The sequence below is a fragment of the Barbus barbus genome (genome assembly GCF_936440315.1).
Source record: "Barbus barbus genome assembly, chromosome: 35".
Classification (NCBI taxonomy): Eukaryota; Metazoa; Chordata; class Actinopteri; order Cypriniformes; family Cyprinidae; genus Barbus; species Barbus barbus.
This window is the reverse complement of record NC_136763.1, coordinates 8,757,194-8,776,088: the sequence shown is the minus strand read 5'-3', so window position 1 is coordinate 8,776,088 and position 18,895 is coordinate 8,757,194. Positions and strand designations below refer to the sequence as shown.

Sequence of the window (18,895 nt, the reverse complement as noted above, 5' to 3'; positions counted from 1 at the left end):
GTGGTTATCCCTCCATAATTAATCAACTTTGCAACTTTGACTTTATATTGTAAGAAGAAAACCCAAGAGAAGCCTAAAAGGCAGTCCAGCATGAGCCCAAAGAAAAAAGATTTGCAGGGAGCCCGTGTGACTAAAGTCTTTGTTCACACTTTAGTCTCTTCATGAAAAGACAAGCTAAAGGATGAGCCACATCGAAAGGAATCCAAGATCATGTTGCTGCATAGATTTTCGCTCAAAGGTTCTGTGAGGAGTCTCTGTTCTCTGTACAACAATGTAGAATTAGTACAATTCATTTTAGGTCCAGACAAGCAGAAACATTAACTAGCCCTATTAGCTTGTCTTGTATAGTGTTGGTTTCTAGTATATTGCCTTTATTTAACCAGGACAAAAACTCACTGAGATTAAAAATCCTGGCCAAGATAGTATGTCATTATGTTTTAGTTTTTTGCCATTTTTTGCCATCTTGCTGTTGATTTTCCCTTTTTATTTTTAATTAATTAAATGTATTTATTTATTTTCTTTGGATGATAGACTTACACTAAAACTTGAAAAAAATAATACATTGCGAATCAACACCTTTAAGTTGCTACATTGCTTGTCAATCATAAACATATTTTATATCATTGTAGCGTATATATTGGTCTATTGTGACTTACTGCCACAAGACCATTTTATGAATGTGTTATGAACGTTTAAGTCTGTTAAAGTAAACTTCATACAAATAACAAAAAGTGTCAGGACTATCAGGATTTTGAGATAAAACCAGAGACAAGTGCTATACAGTAGCTTATTCCAACACACTGCACCAAACACCTGGTTTAAATTAGAGGAGGGCCACAGCCAGAATGCAATGTTTTCCCCTGTTGCTGCTCTGTAAACATTTAGATAATAGTATGAGGCTACCACCGTCTAAACCACTTACAGCCTCCTGCATCTACTCACCTAGTATTTATCTGTTTATTTTGTTGCAGGAAGCATCCGAGCACATGTATCTTTAGACGAATAAAATATTGTGTAACATAAATGGATCTGTGAATTATGTGCACGCTGCATGAAATCTGACAAAAACACTGCATGAGAAAAAAAGGGAACAGCTGAGGAAAAATATATGACATCATTGTCGAGAAGCAAGGCCTCAGAAGGCTCGACTTTGTGTTTTTGACTCTTATCTGCCCACAACTTCTTATTTTGGGAGGAAGCTTTTACAGCTTGGGTTTACAGCCCTCTCTCCCTCCAAATGGGGCCGTGACTGAGCGTGATGACCTCACCCTGTTTCTACTAAACTCTCTCTTGCTCTTCTCCTCCCTCACCCTCTCTCGCTTTCTCATAGTCTGTGTTGGAGTGAGGCTGGAGTCACGTTCTCCACAGTTCCTGCAGTCTGCATCTCAAAAGTCTCTCTGCAGTGTCTCAGACGACTTCAGAGTGGACCATTTTAGCTTTGTTGACTGACTTGGTTGACTTCAGACTTGTAATTTGATTGGATTTACCAGAAGAAGGATTCTTTTAAACAATGAGAATTATGTTTTATGGTTTTATGGTTATTTGTTCCTCAATCAGATGATTAAAGCAAGAACAGCAATGAAGAGGATCCAACCTTTTACTATTGGGACCAAGTTATCTGTCCCCTCCGAAAACAAATGTCTGGATTATGTGGGCAACATCCTTCCTGTACCGGTTCTGGACTGCTGTGAACTAAGAAACAACTCTAACAATGACAATTCTCCTTTCCATGAGGAGAGATTGTCCACATCTACACATGTGGAAGGACTTTCAGATGATATTAAAGAGGAAGATGACAGGGACTCTGTGTCCCCATCAGCTTCTTCCAGATCCATCAGGAAGATTTCTATGTGTGCAAATGTTGAAAGCCAGACTGTCAGTGACTTTAATGTGACAAACCATGAGACAAACAAGCCGAGTACAGCTACTGAAAAGCTGTTTCTTGTTGAGGAAAGATTGAGTGACAGGTCCGGTGCACAGCTGGAGGTGAGCAAGACTGCATTGCTTTCATGTGTTGGACATTGTGTTCCTTAGCTGGAAAATATTTGCACATAGAAACATACAGTACAATTCATTTGGGATATTATTTTAACTTTTATTATATCAATTATTATAATTATATATATATATAACTTTAGTATTTACAATTAATATTTAGAATTTTATTCAAATGTTTGGGGAAGATATATAATTGAATTAGATAAAGTATCAAACCAAGTGGCATTTAATTTTTAAGAAATATTATTGCCAAAAGATTTATTGGGTTATAAGTAATATATATGAATTTAATTTATTCATTTTTTATTAATAATTTTTTTTTGTATTTTTTAATGATATATTAAATTAATGTTAAATTATAATAATATTCAATTTAAATGATAACGTGTGTGTGTGTGTGTGTGTTCTGTATATATTTAAACTTTATAATAAATTATAAATATACTTCATAATGTATGGTAATATTGATTAAGTATTAATTTTTATCATTTTTTATATTATATTTTTTATATATTTTAAATTATTCTCATTGAATGCAATTTTAGACTCAACAAAAATAAAAATAAAAAACAGACAAAAAGAAACTAAGCTCTATATCTGGGATCGTAAGATAAACAGAGGATTATAAAAATATTGTATCATAAAAAACAAAACAGCTTTTCCACACTTGTATGTAATCATGTATTGTATGTAATCAATGTAATCATTTTTAGTTAGTTGGCATCACAAAAAAAAAAAAATTCACAGGCATCACAAACCAACAACACACACACCAGCTCCATATTTGTTGTTCTCTCAAGCTCTCGCTGTTTTTTTATGAGCTGTTTGTTAAATTGTTACAGTTACTGCCTGCCCATGCACACTCTCCACAAATGTCTGCAAAGAGTTTCCCACTGCTAAACTAGAAATGCAGCTTCTCATTGCACAAATGAGAGCAACAAAACACATTGTCTTATTGTGCGTGGAAGAAAGAAGAAGAAAAAACTGTGTGGATTATTACAGTTATGCACACTGTGCTCATTGAGATGAGGTCATAGCCAGGCCCCTCGTTACACAAGCCCACATCCGAGATGAACTGGTAATTTGGAACACACAGGGAAGGATCTAAGTCTAAACTGATGATCAGACATAATGTTGAAACTATTGGCTGTGATGCACTTTGTGGCTAAAGAGGTACCAAATTATTTTACAGTGTTCCACAACGTGTTCCCTTTTTTGTGTAAGTGGTAAAACGACACTATAAATGTTAAAGGGATGAAGGTGTGGTTTATTCACTTTAAAGAATTTTAACACCATGTGCCAAGGATGCAGTCATCACAGTGCTGCAGAAGACAAGTTAAGCAATGCAAGATCTGCAACATAAAACACCACTGCTAGATGAGATCATTATTTGGAATTACCACACCTTGCTGCAGGCTCACGTATTGTTGGTGGGCCAACAGACTCAGATCCTGCTATTATTGTGTTTTATGCTATAAAATACATTATAAAAATCCCCCGTGTATCCCAAACACAGGTGCATAATCATGAGGTGTTCGCTGTGGAGATATCTGATACTTCTGAAGAGAATGTTTTGGCATTTCATCTTGAAAGCAATCTTCCTGAATTAATTCGGTACTTAATCTGTACTTCATGTACCCAAACAAACAACATGATTTAATTGCCTAACAGCGGAGAAACTGCAAAAGAACCAGAACTTGGCACACAAATCGAATTAGTTGCAGCAACATAGAATGATGTAAGACATTTTGGGAGATATACAAAATGAGAAATAGTCTGTCGGTCAAGAATCTGTGAGGTCATTGGTCAAGAGCGCAGATGAAAACCATAACTGGTAGAACATTATTGCTATAAAAAAAGACTCAATAAAATATTTTTAAATGAGAAATAAATAAATAGAAACACTTAAAATTAGGAAACTAAAAAAAGTTCGGAAAACACTGAACCCACATATACTGGGAATAAAAAATAGGTGTAGAATCTGTATTTTCAATCAAATTGCAAGCAACACATTGAATTAAATGTAAAATTTCAATTGAAATTTAAATGTACAAACTAAATACATTAACTTCAACTGAAAACTGAAATAGTATTTTTTGTCATTCGTACTCTATAACAATCTTTGTTTAATTAACATTTTTGGCACAAAAAACAGCTCATGTATATCTTTCCAGACTGATCCATGGACTAAAGGAAGGAAGATAAGGAACCTTCATTACGATTACAGCATGCCAACTTTCCCACGTGATCAACCAGAGGACGCGTCTCAGAGCCAAAGGAGAGACCTCAAAGACTTCGAGAACTCTCTCATCCAACTGACGACAAGTCTGGACTTGATGCAGGTTAAATGCATCATAAAGATGTTTCTGTTTTGTTTATTAATGTGTCTTCTTGTACCATTACCTCATGTACTCTTAATTCATCTCCTATGCCAGGAGGAACCAGAAAGACCTCTTCAGAAGAAGACAGATGCTGTAGATTTAGGATTGGAAATGTTTAGAAGAAGACAAAGCCCGGGGGACCACGTTGACAAATCGTAAGATTTCCTGGCACAAGGATTATTACACTTTTGTTAGTGATATAAACTGTTCGCTTTCTCTGCAGGTGGCTAAAGTTGAGGTCACTCCTGAGGGACTATCATCAGGATCTCCTGTTGGCTCTAGACGTCTCATCATTCTACCAACAAGCCGACAGCATCATTGGCTCCATTACCAGCAAGGTTGAGAAAACAAGGGTTGATTAGTTTTGGCATTTAGAGAAGACCTCAAACAGTCTTTATAAATCATGATTGCAATACAAGTCCTGATCCAAGATGATTTTGTTGCAGAAGAACCGTGTACTGGTGGGCGACATCCCAAAAAGTGACAAAGAGACCAGAGAAATTGCCTGTCAGATCAACGTAAGTCAATCCATGATCTCATTAGAGGAAAATACTGTTTCCTGAATTTGAGAACATGAAAACAGTGTCGCAGTGTCACAGTCACTTTGTTTTTTGTATGTATGATTTCTCACTCGACCAAATAGTAGCCTATTGCATTGGTCTCACACACAAGTTTGTTTTGTTTTTTTCTCCGGACTATAGCAAATGAACTCCAAATGAATGATGTCATTTCCTTCCATGACCCCACCCCTCCCTGGACAATTTTCTTTCCAGATGCTGAATGAGTCTGCGTCTCGGCTGTCAACTCTCCACCCAACCCTGGCCAGAAGAGTTACATGCAAACATGCTGAGGTGAAGGAGAACTGGGCACTTCTCCAGGAGTTTCTCCGGTAAAAAAAAGTCCACTTACTCCCATTGTCCTCCTGTGAACAAAAACCAATAGTAAACAAAGTATTGGAGAGCAGTGATTTCATATTTAAGGCTTGGAATAGTACATGACATGGAAATGGTATCCATAATTGTCAACATGCAGAAGTGGAGCTGACATGTGGTTTAGTGATGTAATGTTATGGTCTTTTATTTTGATATTGACCTATTGCAGAGTCTTAGATCATAACTGGTAGATGTTGTTTTGACGCAATTGCTACGTATTTAGTTCCCCACATTGATTCCGAGTTTAAGCATGTGCCAGTTTATGTAATGTTTTGTGCCCTTTTGAAGTGTGATTCCAGGAAAATAAATATCACTTAGAGCTTAGAAAAATATTATTTTGATTTCTAGATCATTTTTCTATTAGACCATGCACTTCTGGTTTAAAACATTGCCACTACCATTACAGAAAGCTGTAATTAGTGGCTTAGCTAACGTCACCCTTTTATGTTACAAAATATCACACTGATTGTATCATAGCTCTTATCACAGAACAGTCAACAACTTTAGACACAGAATTCCACAGATGCTCACACCATTATGGAAACTTGGATTAGGGACATGACCTAATCCAATGAATGACAGACAGGGAAAGAAATAGAGAAAGGGTGGTTATCGATGAACGAAGGCTGTTTCGCCTCAGCTCTGGTGCAGATGTGAGGAATAGCTCATATGTATGGTATGAAGATATGGTGATGGGAGACAGGTCCTCTGTCAAAATGCATGGAGGAATGTGTCCATGCAGTGGGGAAGGAACGGATTAAAAATAACTGTCTAAATAATTGTCATAAATCTCACTAAAGCAACTACAAATTGATTTAACAAAAATACAGAGTAAAATAAGCCCCACTTATAACCTACTTAGACCTAACATATTTTGAAATCAATTAGAGTTTTGTGTTAGAGTTTAAACCATGTCTATTAGGTCTGAGGCTATTGAAAATTCACTTTTAGTAGGTATACACATTCATTAATTAAAAAAAATGTTTTTAAACAGTTTTAATGTTTTTTTTTTTTTTCTGGGAAAACAGAACAAAAATATTGATTACTCTTGTGGTGATGGCTTGCACTACACAGATTTTTGTCCATCTGATATTCATTTTAATACCACATCACATACTTCGTAGAAGGTTTTCACAGAGAAATCATGATTCAAGTTTTTTCAAGCACTTATTTATTTATTTGTTTTTTAAATTTAGAACTAACTAAAACCACACACAAAAATTACTACTAGAAACTGATATACTGTACAGGTACATCTCAAAAATTTGAATATCGTGAAAAAGTAAATTTTTTCTTGTAACATTTCAAAAAGTGAAAATGTACATGTAAAGTAAAACATTTCAAAAGTTTTTTTGTTTTAATTTTGAAGAATAGAGATTACAGATCATGAAAGTCAAAAATCAGTATCTCAAAATATTAGAATATTTATATTTGAGTTTCAATAAATGACCATCACTACAGTATAAATTCTGGGGATCTCTTGTTCTTTGAGACCACAATAATGGGGAAGACTGCTGACTTGGCAATGATCCAGAAGACGAACATTGACGCCCTCCACAAAGAGGGTAAGTCACAGAGGATCATTACTGAAAGGTGTGGCTGTTTACAGAGTGCTGTATCAAAGCATATTAAATGCAAAGTTGACTGGAAGGAAGAAATTGGGTAGGAAAAGGTGCACAAGCAACAGGGATGACCGCAAGCTTGAGAATACTGTCAAGCAAAGCTGATTCAAACACTGATTCTTTCACAAGTAGTGGACTGAGCTTCACAAGTAGTGGACTGAAGCTGGAGTCAAGTGCATCAAGAGTCACCACGCTCAGACGTCTTCAGGAAAAGGGCTACCAAGCCACTTCTGAACTAGAGACAACATCAGAAGTGTCTTACCTGCGCTGTGGAGAAAAAGAACTGGACTGTTGCTCAGTGGTCCAAAGTCCTCTTTTCAGATGAAAGTAAATTTTGCATTTCATTTGGAAATCAAGGTTCCAGAGTCTGGAGGAAGACTGGAGAGGCACAAAATCCATGTTGCTTGAAGTCCAGTGTGACGTTTCCACAGTCAGTGATGATTTGGGCTGCCATGTCATCTGCTGGTGTTGGTCCACTGTGTTTTCTGAAGTCCAGAGTCAACGCAGCCATCTACCAGGAAATTTTAGAGCACTTCATGCTTCCTTCTGCTGACAAGCTTTATGGAGATGCTGATTTCATTTTCCAGCAGAATTTGGCACCTGCCCACACTGCCAATGGTACCAAAAGCTGGTTCAATGACCATGGTGTTACTGTGCTTGATTGGCCAGCAAACTCGCCTGACCTGAACCCCATAGAGAATCTATGGGGTATTGTCAAGAGGAAGATGAGAGACACTAGACCCAACAATGCAGATGACCTGAAGGCCGCTATCAAAGCAACCTGGGCTTCCATACCACCTCAGCAGTGCCACAGGCTGATTACCTCCATGCCACGCCGCATCGATGCAGTAACCAAGTATTGAGTGCATAGAAATGAACATACTTTTCAGAAGCCAGACATTTCTGTTTAAAATATCCTTTTTTTTATTGATCTTATGTAATATTCAAATTTTCTGAGACACTGAATTTTGGATTTTCATTATCTGTAAGCCATAATCATCAAAATTTCAAGAAATAAAGGCTTGAAATATTTCACTCTATGTGTATTGAATCTATATAATATACGGGTTTCACTTTCTGAAATGAGTGACAAAAAATATTGACCTTTTTCACGATATTCAAACTTTTTGAGATGTACCTGTATATATATTATATTATATTAAAGATAGATCAGAGTATATTTACACTAAGTGCAAATAGTCCGCCTAGTTGGCAAAGACTATTTACACTAACTCTGTCCACCAACGTGTGATTGGGACAGTCAAAACTGACAAAAGACGTTCATACAGCATCAGTTTCAGTGGCTTAGATGGTGTGTTGTTTGACGCGATCGACCCGAGTTCGAACCCGCCTTTTGCCAACATTTTTTCTCCCTTTTCAAATGTCATATCGCATCGGAAAAGCATTTATTTTCAATAAAATTTTTAAAAATGATCAAAAAGTTGAAAATAAAGTATCGGGTAGGGAGGGCTTTATTGTCCCAATAAGGTGGCATCCATTTAATAATTTGAATTAAAACTATAATTTACACTCAATACCTTATTATTGCGTACTGTTTTATAATGACTACAATACTGAGGTGCAGATAAATGCCACTATTTGCAATAAGTAGTATAAATAGCAGAAAATCTTGCTATTATAACTGTAAATAGTATCTATAGCTATTTGCACTTAGTGTATAGCATATAGTTAGAAAATATACTATTTCCACTTAGTGCAAATAGCCGCTGCCATAGATAGATAGATACCAGTTCTTATTTGCTAACAAAAACATATCAATACATTTTCATGGGTTTTTAAAAATGTCTATGGCAAATTTATCACAATATGCACATTCTTTTATATCTGTCTTTTCAAAAAAGAAGCTGTTGCAGATATTTTAACCAACTTTTTTGAAGTAAAGCCAACAAGCAATGCTTACATTTCTTTTTGGCTCTCTCAGCGAATCCTCTATCACTAGCTCTGCGAACACACCTTTCCTGAAACTATGAGCTAACCAGACAAGAGGGAAAAGCCTGCCAAAAATAATATCTTCCCAACGCCAAAACAATTGCTGCAAAACTTTGTCCAGGATTACATAACCTGCAGAGATAATGATGCAAGTGTTCTGTAGATATTTTTATTTGTTCAATCTGCAAGTTGTTAGCATTAAAGTGTACTGACTTGTATAGTCAAAAATGATGATGAAACATCATGATATATTTGAAATGTTTTGAAGAGTAATGCTGCCCCAGTGGTGCCATTAGAGGTAACATTTTGTTCCACTTCTACAGGAACCAGAAGGCAGATGTTTCTTCAAAACGCCCATCAGCGTTACCCACTGATCATCTTACCACATGCCCTGACTCACAGAGCCTTGCTAGAAATGAGGGTCACAGCGTAATGGGAAAAGACGTCAAAGAAGAGCAAAACCGTCTCAGAGGATTTGAGGTTAGCTGCAGCGCCTCCAAAAACATCTGCAAGCATGTGATTATAAATGACCAGTCGTGACCACATAGAAAAATCGACTGGTCTGAAATTTCTGTTTGGTGAAACAGTCCTTTACACAGAGGCTTTAAACATATCACACTTGACAGATGACCTTCTTTAGACAGTGATATTACTTGACAATTATAGTCCACAAAGTCTCTTTCCAATGAGTACTCATTTTGTGATTTCTGTTTAGGCATGTTTCCATTTCAGAGTGAAAAAAATAGATATCAATATAGATATAGATATAAATCCAAATCAAAAGATGCCATCCCATGTGTCTGTGATATTGTGGTGTTAATTATCTATGATTAAACTTAATCTATGCCTGAACATGTATTTCTGCAGTGCTCTCAAGGCCTGTGGACCCAAAGGATGTGGAGTCCGGTTGAGGAATGTTCTACAGGGAGTCAAGTCTCACTGTCAGAAAGCAGCTGTTCCAAGCTGGACAACATCTCAGAAAAACAGGACAGGAAGAGGTTCAATTAGTGTTTATTTCACAATGAATCTGTGGTTGACTAAATGTAAATCTGTCATTTCATACAATGGAATTCAAGATGCAGTTGTTGAGTAAAGTTTGATTAACACAATGTTTTCCCAGCTGTATCGACCAGATGGCTCAAACAATCCCTGTTTCCTCTCAAGAATGTCTCATACCCAATAAGCTGTTGAAAGAGTTGACGACATCCACTGGAATGGTAATGCAATTTCAAGATATTTTTTTTCATAACAGTGCACTAAACTCATATATATATCTCACTTATCTCTTTTCATCTCCTTTTTAAAGAATGAAGAGCATGACTGTTCAAAGCAAATACAAGACCACAAAATAGAGGAGCTCCTAAGCCAGGTGGAGGTCCTTTGGGATGCTCTGCAAAAGAAATATGGAGAGAACAATAAGACTGAACCAGCAGAAAAAGAACAATCTGGAGATAAAGCTGCACAAATGGTGTCAGAACTCACAGTTTCAAACAATCTCTCAGAAAAAGTAGAGGATGGCATTTCAGGAATGCCTGAAAAGTTCCTTGAACTTCTGGATCCCAGTGGTTATCACAAAATGTGTCAAGTAAAACACCCATCATAACCTTCATCAAACTGTAGTTTTAAGTGACTGTAATGATGAATATAAGAAATAAGAATATAAAACATGAATATAAGAAAATTAGCGTACTCAATTTCAAACTCATTACTTTGTGTGTTTGTGTATGAGTTAAAAACATATATAATGAATGCAGGACCACTCAGACCATTGTAAATCTGCTTTAGGATGTTCCTGGAACTCTGCAAGAAATGGCTGAGGCTGCAGAAATGTCACTAAATCTACCAAGTCAACAAACTGAACAAGAAATATCCCAGAAGCAGGACCAGATCACTAATGAGCTACAAAGCTCGGTAAAATATGAGCTTGTTTCACAAAGCGATGTCCAACATCAACCTAATATTAGAGAGTTACAAGTAAATGAAAACCACCATATTTCACTCATTGTGTATCACACAAATTACTTTAAATACCTCTTGTAATTTTTCTAGAGAGTTAGTTGATAAAAGATCAAACCAAGTGACATTTAATTTAAAGATTTATCTTTCCTCAGCTATCTACTCTAACACTGCGGATAAACCAACACCTCTGCCGCTGTGCTGAGCTTAGTATGGACCTCTTGGACATAGAAACCGAAATGACTGTGCTTTGTGATTCTGACCTCAGTGGTCTGGAGGGGCTACAGGAGCAGCAGGAAGACCTAGAGGTCAGATAATGAAAAAATACCTTTACTAATTGAATATAAATAGATGTTAATCACTATGTGAATGACCTTGGAGCAGTAATTAAGCATTTAAAGATGGCCCACTTTCTTAATAAAAAGTTAAAGTTGCTAAGATTAAGCTCATATTAAATTATTTATAGGTTCTTTTATAAGGGATTTGTTGGATATAAGTTTTCCCACTGCATCCTGAAATGGATTTTATGTTTAGCTTCAGTTTGACATTTTAGGTCATGCTAATAAATACATTTTTTGTCCCATAAAGGCTCATTATAATGTCATTGAGGGAGAGGTGAGAGAAATGGAGAGACTAGACAGTCAGCTAAAGGTTCCTTCCCCAGAACAGAGAGACCCTCTCAGGGAAGAGATTCAGGCGATCCTGCAGGCTTGGGAGGAAGTAGGCCGCAACATGGCTGAAAACAGAGGCCTTCTGGAGAAGTTCCACCAGATTCAGGACTACTTCGAAAACTATCTTGCCATGATGTAAGAAGTCTGACTAATTTGGATAATTATACATAATAAATATTTTATATTTAATGTCAACCCATGTGTGGTTTTGTTATATTATATCCTATTAATTTGGGACTGATGTGATATTTTGATACAGTCTTTTTTTCCTGTGTCCTGTAGTACGTGGACAGAGAACACCAGATCCTGTATTCTTGCTGGCAGCTCTGCTTGGAGAGAGAGTAAAGTTGCAGAGATTGATCACAGCATTGAAACAAGGCTGGATGAGTTTAGTAAACTGGCTGCAGCTGGTCAAATGCTTATGCAAGATGAGAGTCAGTTTAAAGACATTGTGAGTGTGTGATTGATTTACTTACAGTTGCCACATGGTCATCTAAAAGCGATCTCAGCTGTCTATATATGTGGCGTCCATCTGCAGGATGTTCGTTATGATGTTTTCTTGATTACAATCTTCCTGTCTGTAGATCAAGGAGAGAACAGATGAGTTGCAAAGCATGCTGGGATGGATCCAGGTGAACTGGCACGTTCAAAGAGAGCAGCTTAAAAGAAACCAGAATGGGAGACTAGAGTCAACAAACGATCCTGTTCAACAGCAGGTTATTCAAAAAAAAATTGTCATCATTTAAAAAAATATTATTTCAAATATAAAAGGGATAATGTAGAGTCATGTGATCATAATGGCAAAATGAACCCCATCAGGATCTTGTATCACCCTGAAGGGATTTATTTTGCAATAATGGCAATCTGACTGCATATGATCCTCCTTAATATACTAATTTTTACTAAATAAACTAAAATAAGCCTTATTATTTTAGAGGAAAGAGTGATACAAGAGAGATGAAACACAACTATGCACAAATATGTTAAAATCTTTTAATTAAGTCATTTGAAACTGTAATTGTAAATAATGCAGTGTACACTAGTCCCTCGTTCATAAATTATATTTTGTATTTAAAATAAATTCTAATGCAACTAAATTGTGCTATTATTTTTAACTTAATTTTTAAGTTATGTTTTTCCTTGTTTAGGCTATACTTTTCAAAAAACCTTCTGATGGGCTTTGCACTATAAATGGAGAGGTCAAAGGAAGTACTGCTGAAACACATCTCTCTCAAAACAACTTTGAGCAACACAATGGGAGGCATGATGTGTCCGGTGTTGTTAGTCAGGAGTCATGCCTTTCAAAGACATCCCTAGGCTCTAGCATTTGTCTCATTTTGAGCTTTGATGACCAGTCTTCAGGCATTAACCAAGTGACAAAGCAATGGTCCCCCAACAATAATGAAATACTTGAAGAGTCAGCAAGCAGCATTCATGCAGATAGCTGTGAATCACAGGACAAAAACTCAATGCAAATGCACCAGCCACAAGAAATGCTCCTGGAGAGATGGCCGAATGAATCAGTCAAGAGTAAAGTCACCAAACCCAAGTCATCTTGTGTGAATCTTGCACAATTGCAAATCAAAAACCAAGGAGAACCAGACCAGTCACCAAACAAAGAAGAAATATCCAGCCAGTTGTCCACATATAACACTGAATCATCATTTTGCAATCACCTACCAGAGAATCTGCAGTCCAACAACAACCAAACATGTCTGCAACTATCACCAGACATTGATCAGATGCAAAATTCAGAGAATCAAGCGCAAAAAAATCAGTCACCAAGCTACAGCCCAAACTGGATGCAAAAATCTGCACACAACATTCTAGAAATAAACCAAAACCAAAGTGACGACCACCTGCAGGCTGAAGTGGCAGCTGAAGTCACTCATAGAGTAAGTATGACTTCAAATAGTGTGTTAACTTCAGACACATTCCAAACTGAACTCAAAGCTCACACACAAACCAGACATGCATGTGCTTATTATTCTCTGGGCTCTGTACATCCTGTCCCATGTGGTAAAACAATGACCTCATGATTAAGTTTCCATGGCATGGCTTTGAAATGCCTCTTGGTGGTGTGTATTGTAATAATTTGCTGTGAAGCCTGCACATGTCATATAGGATTTATTAACTTGGCATGCAATTGTATTAGTCATTCTTCGGCTATTGCCATCACAGCTGTGTATGTATGCATTCAAGAGCCATACGATTTTTAAAGCTTACAGAATGTGTGTGGGCCATTATCAACTGGCTGTGAGTTTGGTTTTATGATATTGTAAATTGTGTCTCGGCTTATCTAGAGTTTTGCATTCAATTCTCTTTTGCAGGTGTTCACATATTTGCACGTCTCCGATAGTTACAGATCTACAGGGCAAGTCTTGGAGGTCATATCCCCAGCACATGCAGCAGAAAATGTCACACCTGAGAGGAGAACGGTCTATAATCACAACAGATTCAAGCCAAGCTCTTTGTTCAAGCTGAAAGAGCCAATCACAAATAAGGAGGAAAACCAGCGAAGGAACTCTCTGCTTGGCATTGTAGGATTGGAAAGGTCTGGCAAACCTTCAAGCATTTTCAGGCGAAGGTGTAACACTTGGCCAGAAGGTGAAAGGAGAGTGAAAGAAAGTCAATCAAACTCCAAACTTCAGGTTTTTATTAACGAAAACATGTTGCCGGTGAATTCTGTCATCAATAACAAGTCCAACTCTATTCCAGAAGACAATTTGCCTAATGCTGTCAAGACTTCAAGTGGACCGGTTAAAAACATCTGCTCTTATTTGTCTCTAGGATCCACTCTTAGCTTAAGTCTTCCCAAGTGCTTTCACAACAGTGTCTTGGACATGGAAAATAAAGAGGAGATTCAACCTGTCCAGATTTATGATGACCCAAACAGCCAAAAAATCCCCTCAGCTCGAACACCACTGTCAGAAATGGAGGTAGAATCAGTGATACATACTAAACAAACTGAAATAAACCTTCATGCAGTAGATATGAAAAATTTTGACAGTACAGAAGAACCAACCACTGAGGTTGAGACCCAACAGTTAAACCAAGTTTATGAAAGCACAGAGGATGTCTTGAGGGTTTTCACGTCTGTTGAATATGAAGAACCTGATAATGTTTCCTCCAGCCGTCACGAAGCCTCTTCTCCAGTGGTCAATGGCTCTGTCACTCACTGTGGGCCTCTGTGTCTTTCGTCATCAGGTGGTCACAATTGCTTAAGTGTTTACACTAAAATAAAAGACCTGAACGGCCACTTATATTACACATCCAAATACATGAAGATAAACCCCTCCAAAAAATTGTTCCCTAATGGCCCAGGCTCTCGTAAGAGTGGCCGTGTCATAAACTGTGGTGTGAGAGACTGTGCAGTGTGTTTCAGTGATACAGTGAAAGAGACAAGTGTAGACTGGGCAGAAAAACCTGACATTAGCATGGAGGAGCTTCTTAAGCCAGGGCACTGGTTATTTCAGCAGGAGGAAGAGGAACTGGAAGATATCTGGAGAGGAAGAGTGGATAATCTCACTTCAAACTGTACTGTGGAAACAAATACGGATGAAGAAACAGGTAGGAGAAGACTCTCCCAATAAAGGTCAATAACTGAATTAAGAAATGAATACTTTTATTCATCAGGGACATATTCAATTGACCAAAAGTGACAGTAAAGGCATTTATAATGTTATGAGATATGTCTATTTCAAATAAATGCTTTTTAATAAATATTAAAATATTTTTAAATTCAGACTGCAATTTTCTCCAATATAATAATAAATAATACAAACATTATATGTATTATAATTCAGATTTCAGACATTTGCGGTCAGTAAGTTTAATCTATTCATCACAGTATCCTAAAAAATGCATAACTGTTTCTACAAATACATTAGGCAGAGCTGTTTTCAACACTGATAATAATAATAAATGTTTCTTAAACATGAAATCGGCGTATTGAAATTATTTCTTATTATTATACATCTTATAGATATTATTTTAATAATATTTTATAAAATACTGTTTTTACTATATTTTGGATCAAATAAATGCAGCCTAGGTGAGCATAACAACACATGCATATAACACATATTGTCTAATTAATTGGCTATCACTGAAAATGATTTGATCAAATCTAAATCAATAGAGTAGTGCTGTTCTTAGATGACACTGGTATGCCATCATATGCTTAACTACTGCAGACTGTGTATAACTATGGCCAGACTATGTGACCTGCCATAGTGTGATGTGATTAGCAAATAGCTCCATCTGTTGGGCATGTGCAAATGAGGGGAAAATACTGTTTCTATTTCAAAAGATTTTGAGCTACAGATATATGAGTGATAACATTTCTAATAAAATATGTGAGATTGGAAACACAGACGTACAGGCTATGCATAAATATGGATAAAGAGCTACTGTAAGTTTATTGGAGGGACACCTGGATGAAGTGAAGTGACATACTACCAAGTATGGTGACCCATACTCGGAATTCGTGCTCTGCATTTAACCCATCCAACGTGCACACACACACCGTGAACACACGGCCATTTATGCTGCGGCGCCCGGGGAGCAGTTGGGGGTTCAGTGTCTTGCTCAAGGTTCACCTCATTCGTGGTATTGAGGGTGGAGAGAGCGCTGTACATTCACTCCCCCCACCTACAATCCCTGCCAGCCCAAGACTCGAACCCGCAACCTTTGGATTACGAGTCCGACTCTCTAACCATTAGGCCACGACTTCCCCACAGAAAAGAGAAGAGAAATAAAAGACAGTGTCTGTAATTGCATTAGATATTTTTATGCACCAGTTATTAATCATGAAATGATATGGCCTTTATTACACCGACAAATACTCCAGGCTGTAAAAATGACAATATCTCATGGGGATAACAATGAAATTGATTGCCATGTTTGACAGCTGTGTTGGGCCCAAAACACAGCTTTCAAAATTAGGCCAGTATTTCCCTTTAGACTTAAAATGTGCTTAAAAATGAGTATGTGAATGAGTATATAATATGACACATGCAGATTTATAATGAAAAACAAATGAACAATTACGTGTCCTTTTTAATGGCAGGTTAATTGCTTTTTTTAATTGCAGGGCTATCAATCAAAACCAACAGGGGACACGCAGCCCACCCACTCCATGGATGAGATGGCTGTTTTGGACATGAAACCTGTCACATCATTGACAAGATGGATTATTTCATGGATCCATTTATCTGCTGTACATTTAGTATACTGTATTTTTATTATTGTATTTAATTTGTATTCTTCTCTATATCAACATGGTACATTTAACTCTAAAGGTTGATCTAAGAGCATGCCATGTACAATGCAGATACACAATAGAGGTTTGAAATTTCAATACCAAACGTCAGATGGCGCCCTTGTCATGCGTACTGTGCAGCATTAGGTAAGCACAGAGGAATGGTCAGCCCAAGTTCAACAAAAATGCACCTCTGTGCACACCCATTTAGAGCTAACAACAGAATCAGCATGCCCAGAGACCTCATCCTGCTGATTCACTGAGGAAATATTAACAACACTGCCATGAGAAAGCTCTTGCATATGAATTACACTCTCCTTTATAACCAGATTCTAATGCAATAAACTGTACATCTGAGAAAACAGTTTGTAAATCACTATTGTGGAACATATATGCAACTGAAGGGATTATTACTGTGTTTGTGTGGTCATGCTATTTTGTTATTCTCACACTTATGTCACACTATTTTGCACAAAATAAAACTGAAACCACATCAGTGTTAGTGTGATTTACATGTGGATTGCTTCAAGGTAAAGATAGGGTACATTGTAATACATTTAGGTCAATGTAAAGGCACTTTACAGTGTTGGAAACACGAATCTTGATAGGCTATAAGATGACACGCATGTCATAGGGTAGCTCCCATCAGAGCTAAAAATAACTTGACATTTTACTAGAGCGTGTAAGATTGTTCATGCCAATAATATGAGGCTTAAATTTGATCATAAGTCAACTTCAGACAAATTAGCTCTCTCTTGCATGCATTACAAAAGCAATGTTATTAAAAATGGTAAAATCACAAATATATTTTGAAAGATTATGTTTGGGAGTTGATATTTTATGTGACAATAAAAAGAAATTCATCAAAGATGACAAATAGTTTGTGTAAATAAATATGTTGTGAAATTGAATGATTATACATCTGTTGATGGCATAATAGTAAAATGATTTTACATGACAGTAGATGATTTTCATTTATTTTACTACTCAACTTAAATGTTAAGTAAATACTCAAATGCAGTATTTAATAAATAAGCCTACTCAACAGTGAATAACACAAAATACATTCCATCCATTATCCACAGTATTCACATCTATTCCACCATTGCATATGTCTAGTCTAGGCAACGAACACATCCTCATTAAAACTGTTGATACCTCTAAATGTGAATTATATTTTTTGATGTGTGACAATCACAAAAAATAGCCCTGGGGGCAAAAATGTCTCCTCCACATACGATAACGAAAAAGTTCTTTTAAATGACTGTCAGGATGTAGTGTGACCAAGTTAAAGCATTTCACGTGTTTATTCAACGTCTTCATTATAAATTGCTGTCTAATATGCATAACGTGCTTTGTTGCCCTGAAGCAATTTCGTGGATTAAATGAGTGTTTATAACTTACAAATGCATCCATTAAAAATGGAATTTAAGTGGACATTTTTAGAACTTAAAATCTGTATTATTTAATTGCCTCTCACTTCACTCGCCGTCAGATATAAATGAGGTTCACGACATTGTCCCAAACAACCCCTTTAAAGTCAAAGGCCGAGATTGACAGGCCAGACAGCAAATGATACGCCTCTATTACAGAGGCGGGGCTCTGTCTACGCCACGGCGAATCAGCGCGCAGAAGAGGCGGGGTTTGTGCCGCTCGCTGTGTCCTGAGATCTGTCGAGTTGTTGCGCTTCTATTGTGGAAGGCGCGTCTCTTTGGGAAATAACGCGTGTATTGACACAAGGAATCGTTGCTTTGTATCATTTTCACATACAATGGGATTGTCGTTTTGGCGAGGTAAGATGACAAACAATTCAATCTGTTTCTTGTATTTGAACTTGTTCCGAAATAAACTTTTTCTTAAAGGTGAACTCCACGGAGTTTAATGGGTTTTGTCCAAACAGATCCATCCGGCTCCACACAGCGCGTGTGTTTTTTTTGTTTGTTTTAACAATGGGTTAAATCAGGGGAACATATTAAATTGCTTTGTTTTAGATAAATATATTTTATTTGGTTTGCACATAACAGTGGGCAGTTTAGTAGCGTTATTCAATCCAGTGTTGGGAAATTAAAAACAAAATATTCTACAATGCATTTGTTTGCACTCTAGTTGTTGTATAATTTGA

At 36.9% G+C, this 18,895-nt stretch overlaps 2 protein-coding genes across 7 annotated transcripts in view; both read left to right on the top strand.

Moving 5' to 3' along the window:
• The first annotated feature begins 1,308 nt into the window (after positions 1-1,308).
• LOC306854676 (uncharacterized protein) lies at positions 1,309-17,645 on the top strand. 5 transcript variants are annotated; one of them, XM_079392881.1, is made up of 18 exons: positions 1,309-1,986; positions 4,173-4,340; positions 4,434-4,534; positions 4,603-4,717; positions 4,829-4,897; positions 5,153-5,268; positions 9,207-9,363; positions 9,751-9,881; positions 10,004-10,100; positions 10,190-10,468; positions 10,669-10,794; positions 10,995-11,147; positions 11,428-11,645; positions 11,793-11,961; positions 12,095-12,226; positions 12,659-13,405; positions 13,841-15,080; positions 16,606-17,645. In XM_079392881.1, exons 1-18 carry the CDS (start codon positions 1,558-1,560, stop codon positions 16,656-16,658), a joined length of 4,500 nt encoding a protein of 1,499 aa, XP_079249007.1. In that variant the 5' UTR covers positions 1,309-1,557; the 3' UTR covers positions 16,659-17,645. The 5 variants fall into 5 exon arrangements, with proteins under 5 accessions (XP_079249007.1, XP_079249008.1, XP_079249006.1 ...); XM_079392882.1 differs by having other exon boundaries at positions 1,319-1,986; positions 4,826-4,897; positions 10,190-10,351; positions 10,669-10,857; XM_079392880.1 differs by having other exon boundaries at positions 1,319-1,986; positions 4,826-4,897.
• Positions 17,646-18,445: 800 nt separating this feature from the next.
• Positions 18,446-18,895, top strand: part of LOC306854960 (signal-induced proliferation-associated 1-like protein 2) — a 64,917-nt gene continuing 64,467 nt past the window's right edge. Inside the window, exon 1 of one of the 2 annotated variants that reach the window (XM_079393282.1) lies at positions 18,446-18,566. The gene's annotated coding sequence lies outside the window, so the exon portion shown is untranslated. The remainder of the gene's footprint in view (positions 18,567-18,895) is intronic. The other variant, XM_079393281.1, reaches the window with a different exon arrangement.

Bases quoted from the DNA above. Each gene is read 5' to 3' on its own strand.
- LOC306854676 (XM_079392878.1), top strand. From the start codon at position 1,558: ATGATTAAAGCAAGAACAGCAATGAAGAGGATCCAACCTTTTACTATT. The intron at 5,269-9,206 runs GTAAAAAAAAGT...CCACTTCTACAG, and splicing joins CTTCTCCAGGAGTTTCTCCG to GAACCAGAAGGCAGATGTTT. The intron at 10,469-10,668 runs GTAAAACACCCA...AATCTGCTTTAG, and splicing joins GTTATCACAAAATGTGTCAA to GATGTTCCTGGAACTCTGCA.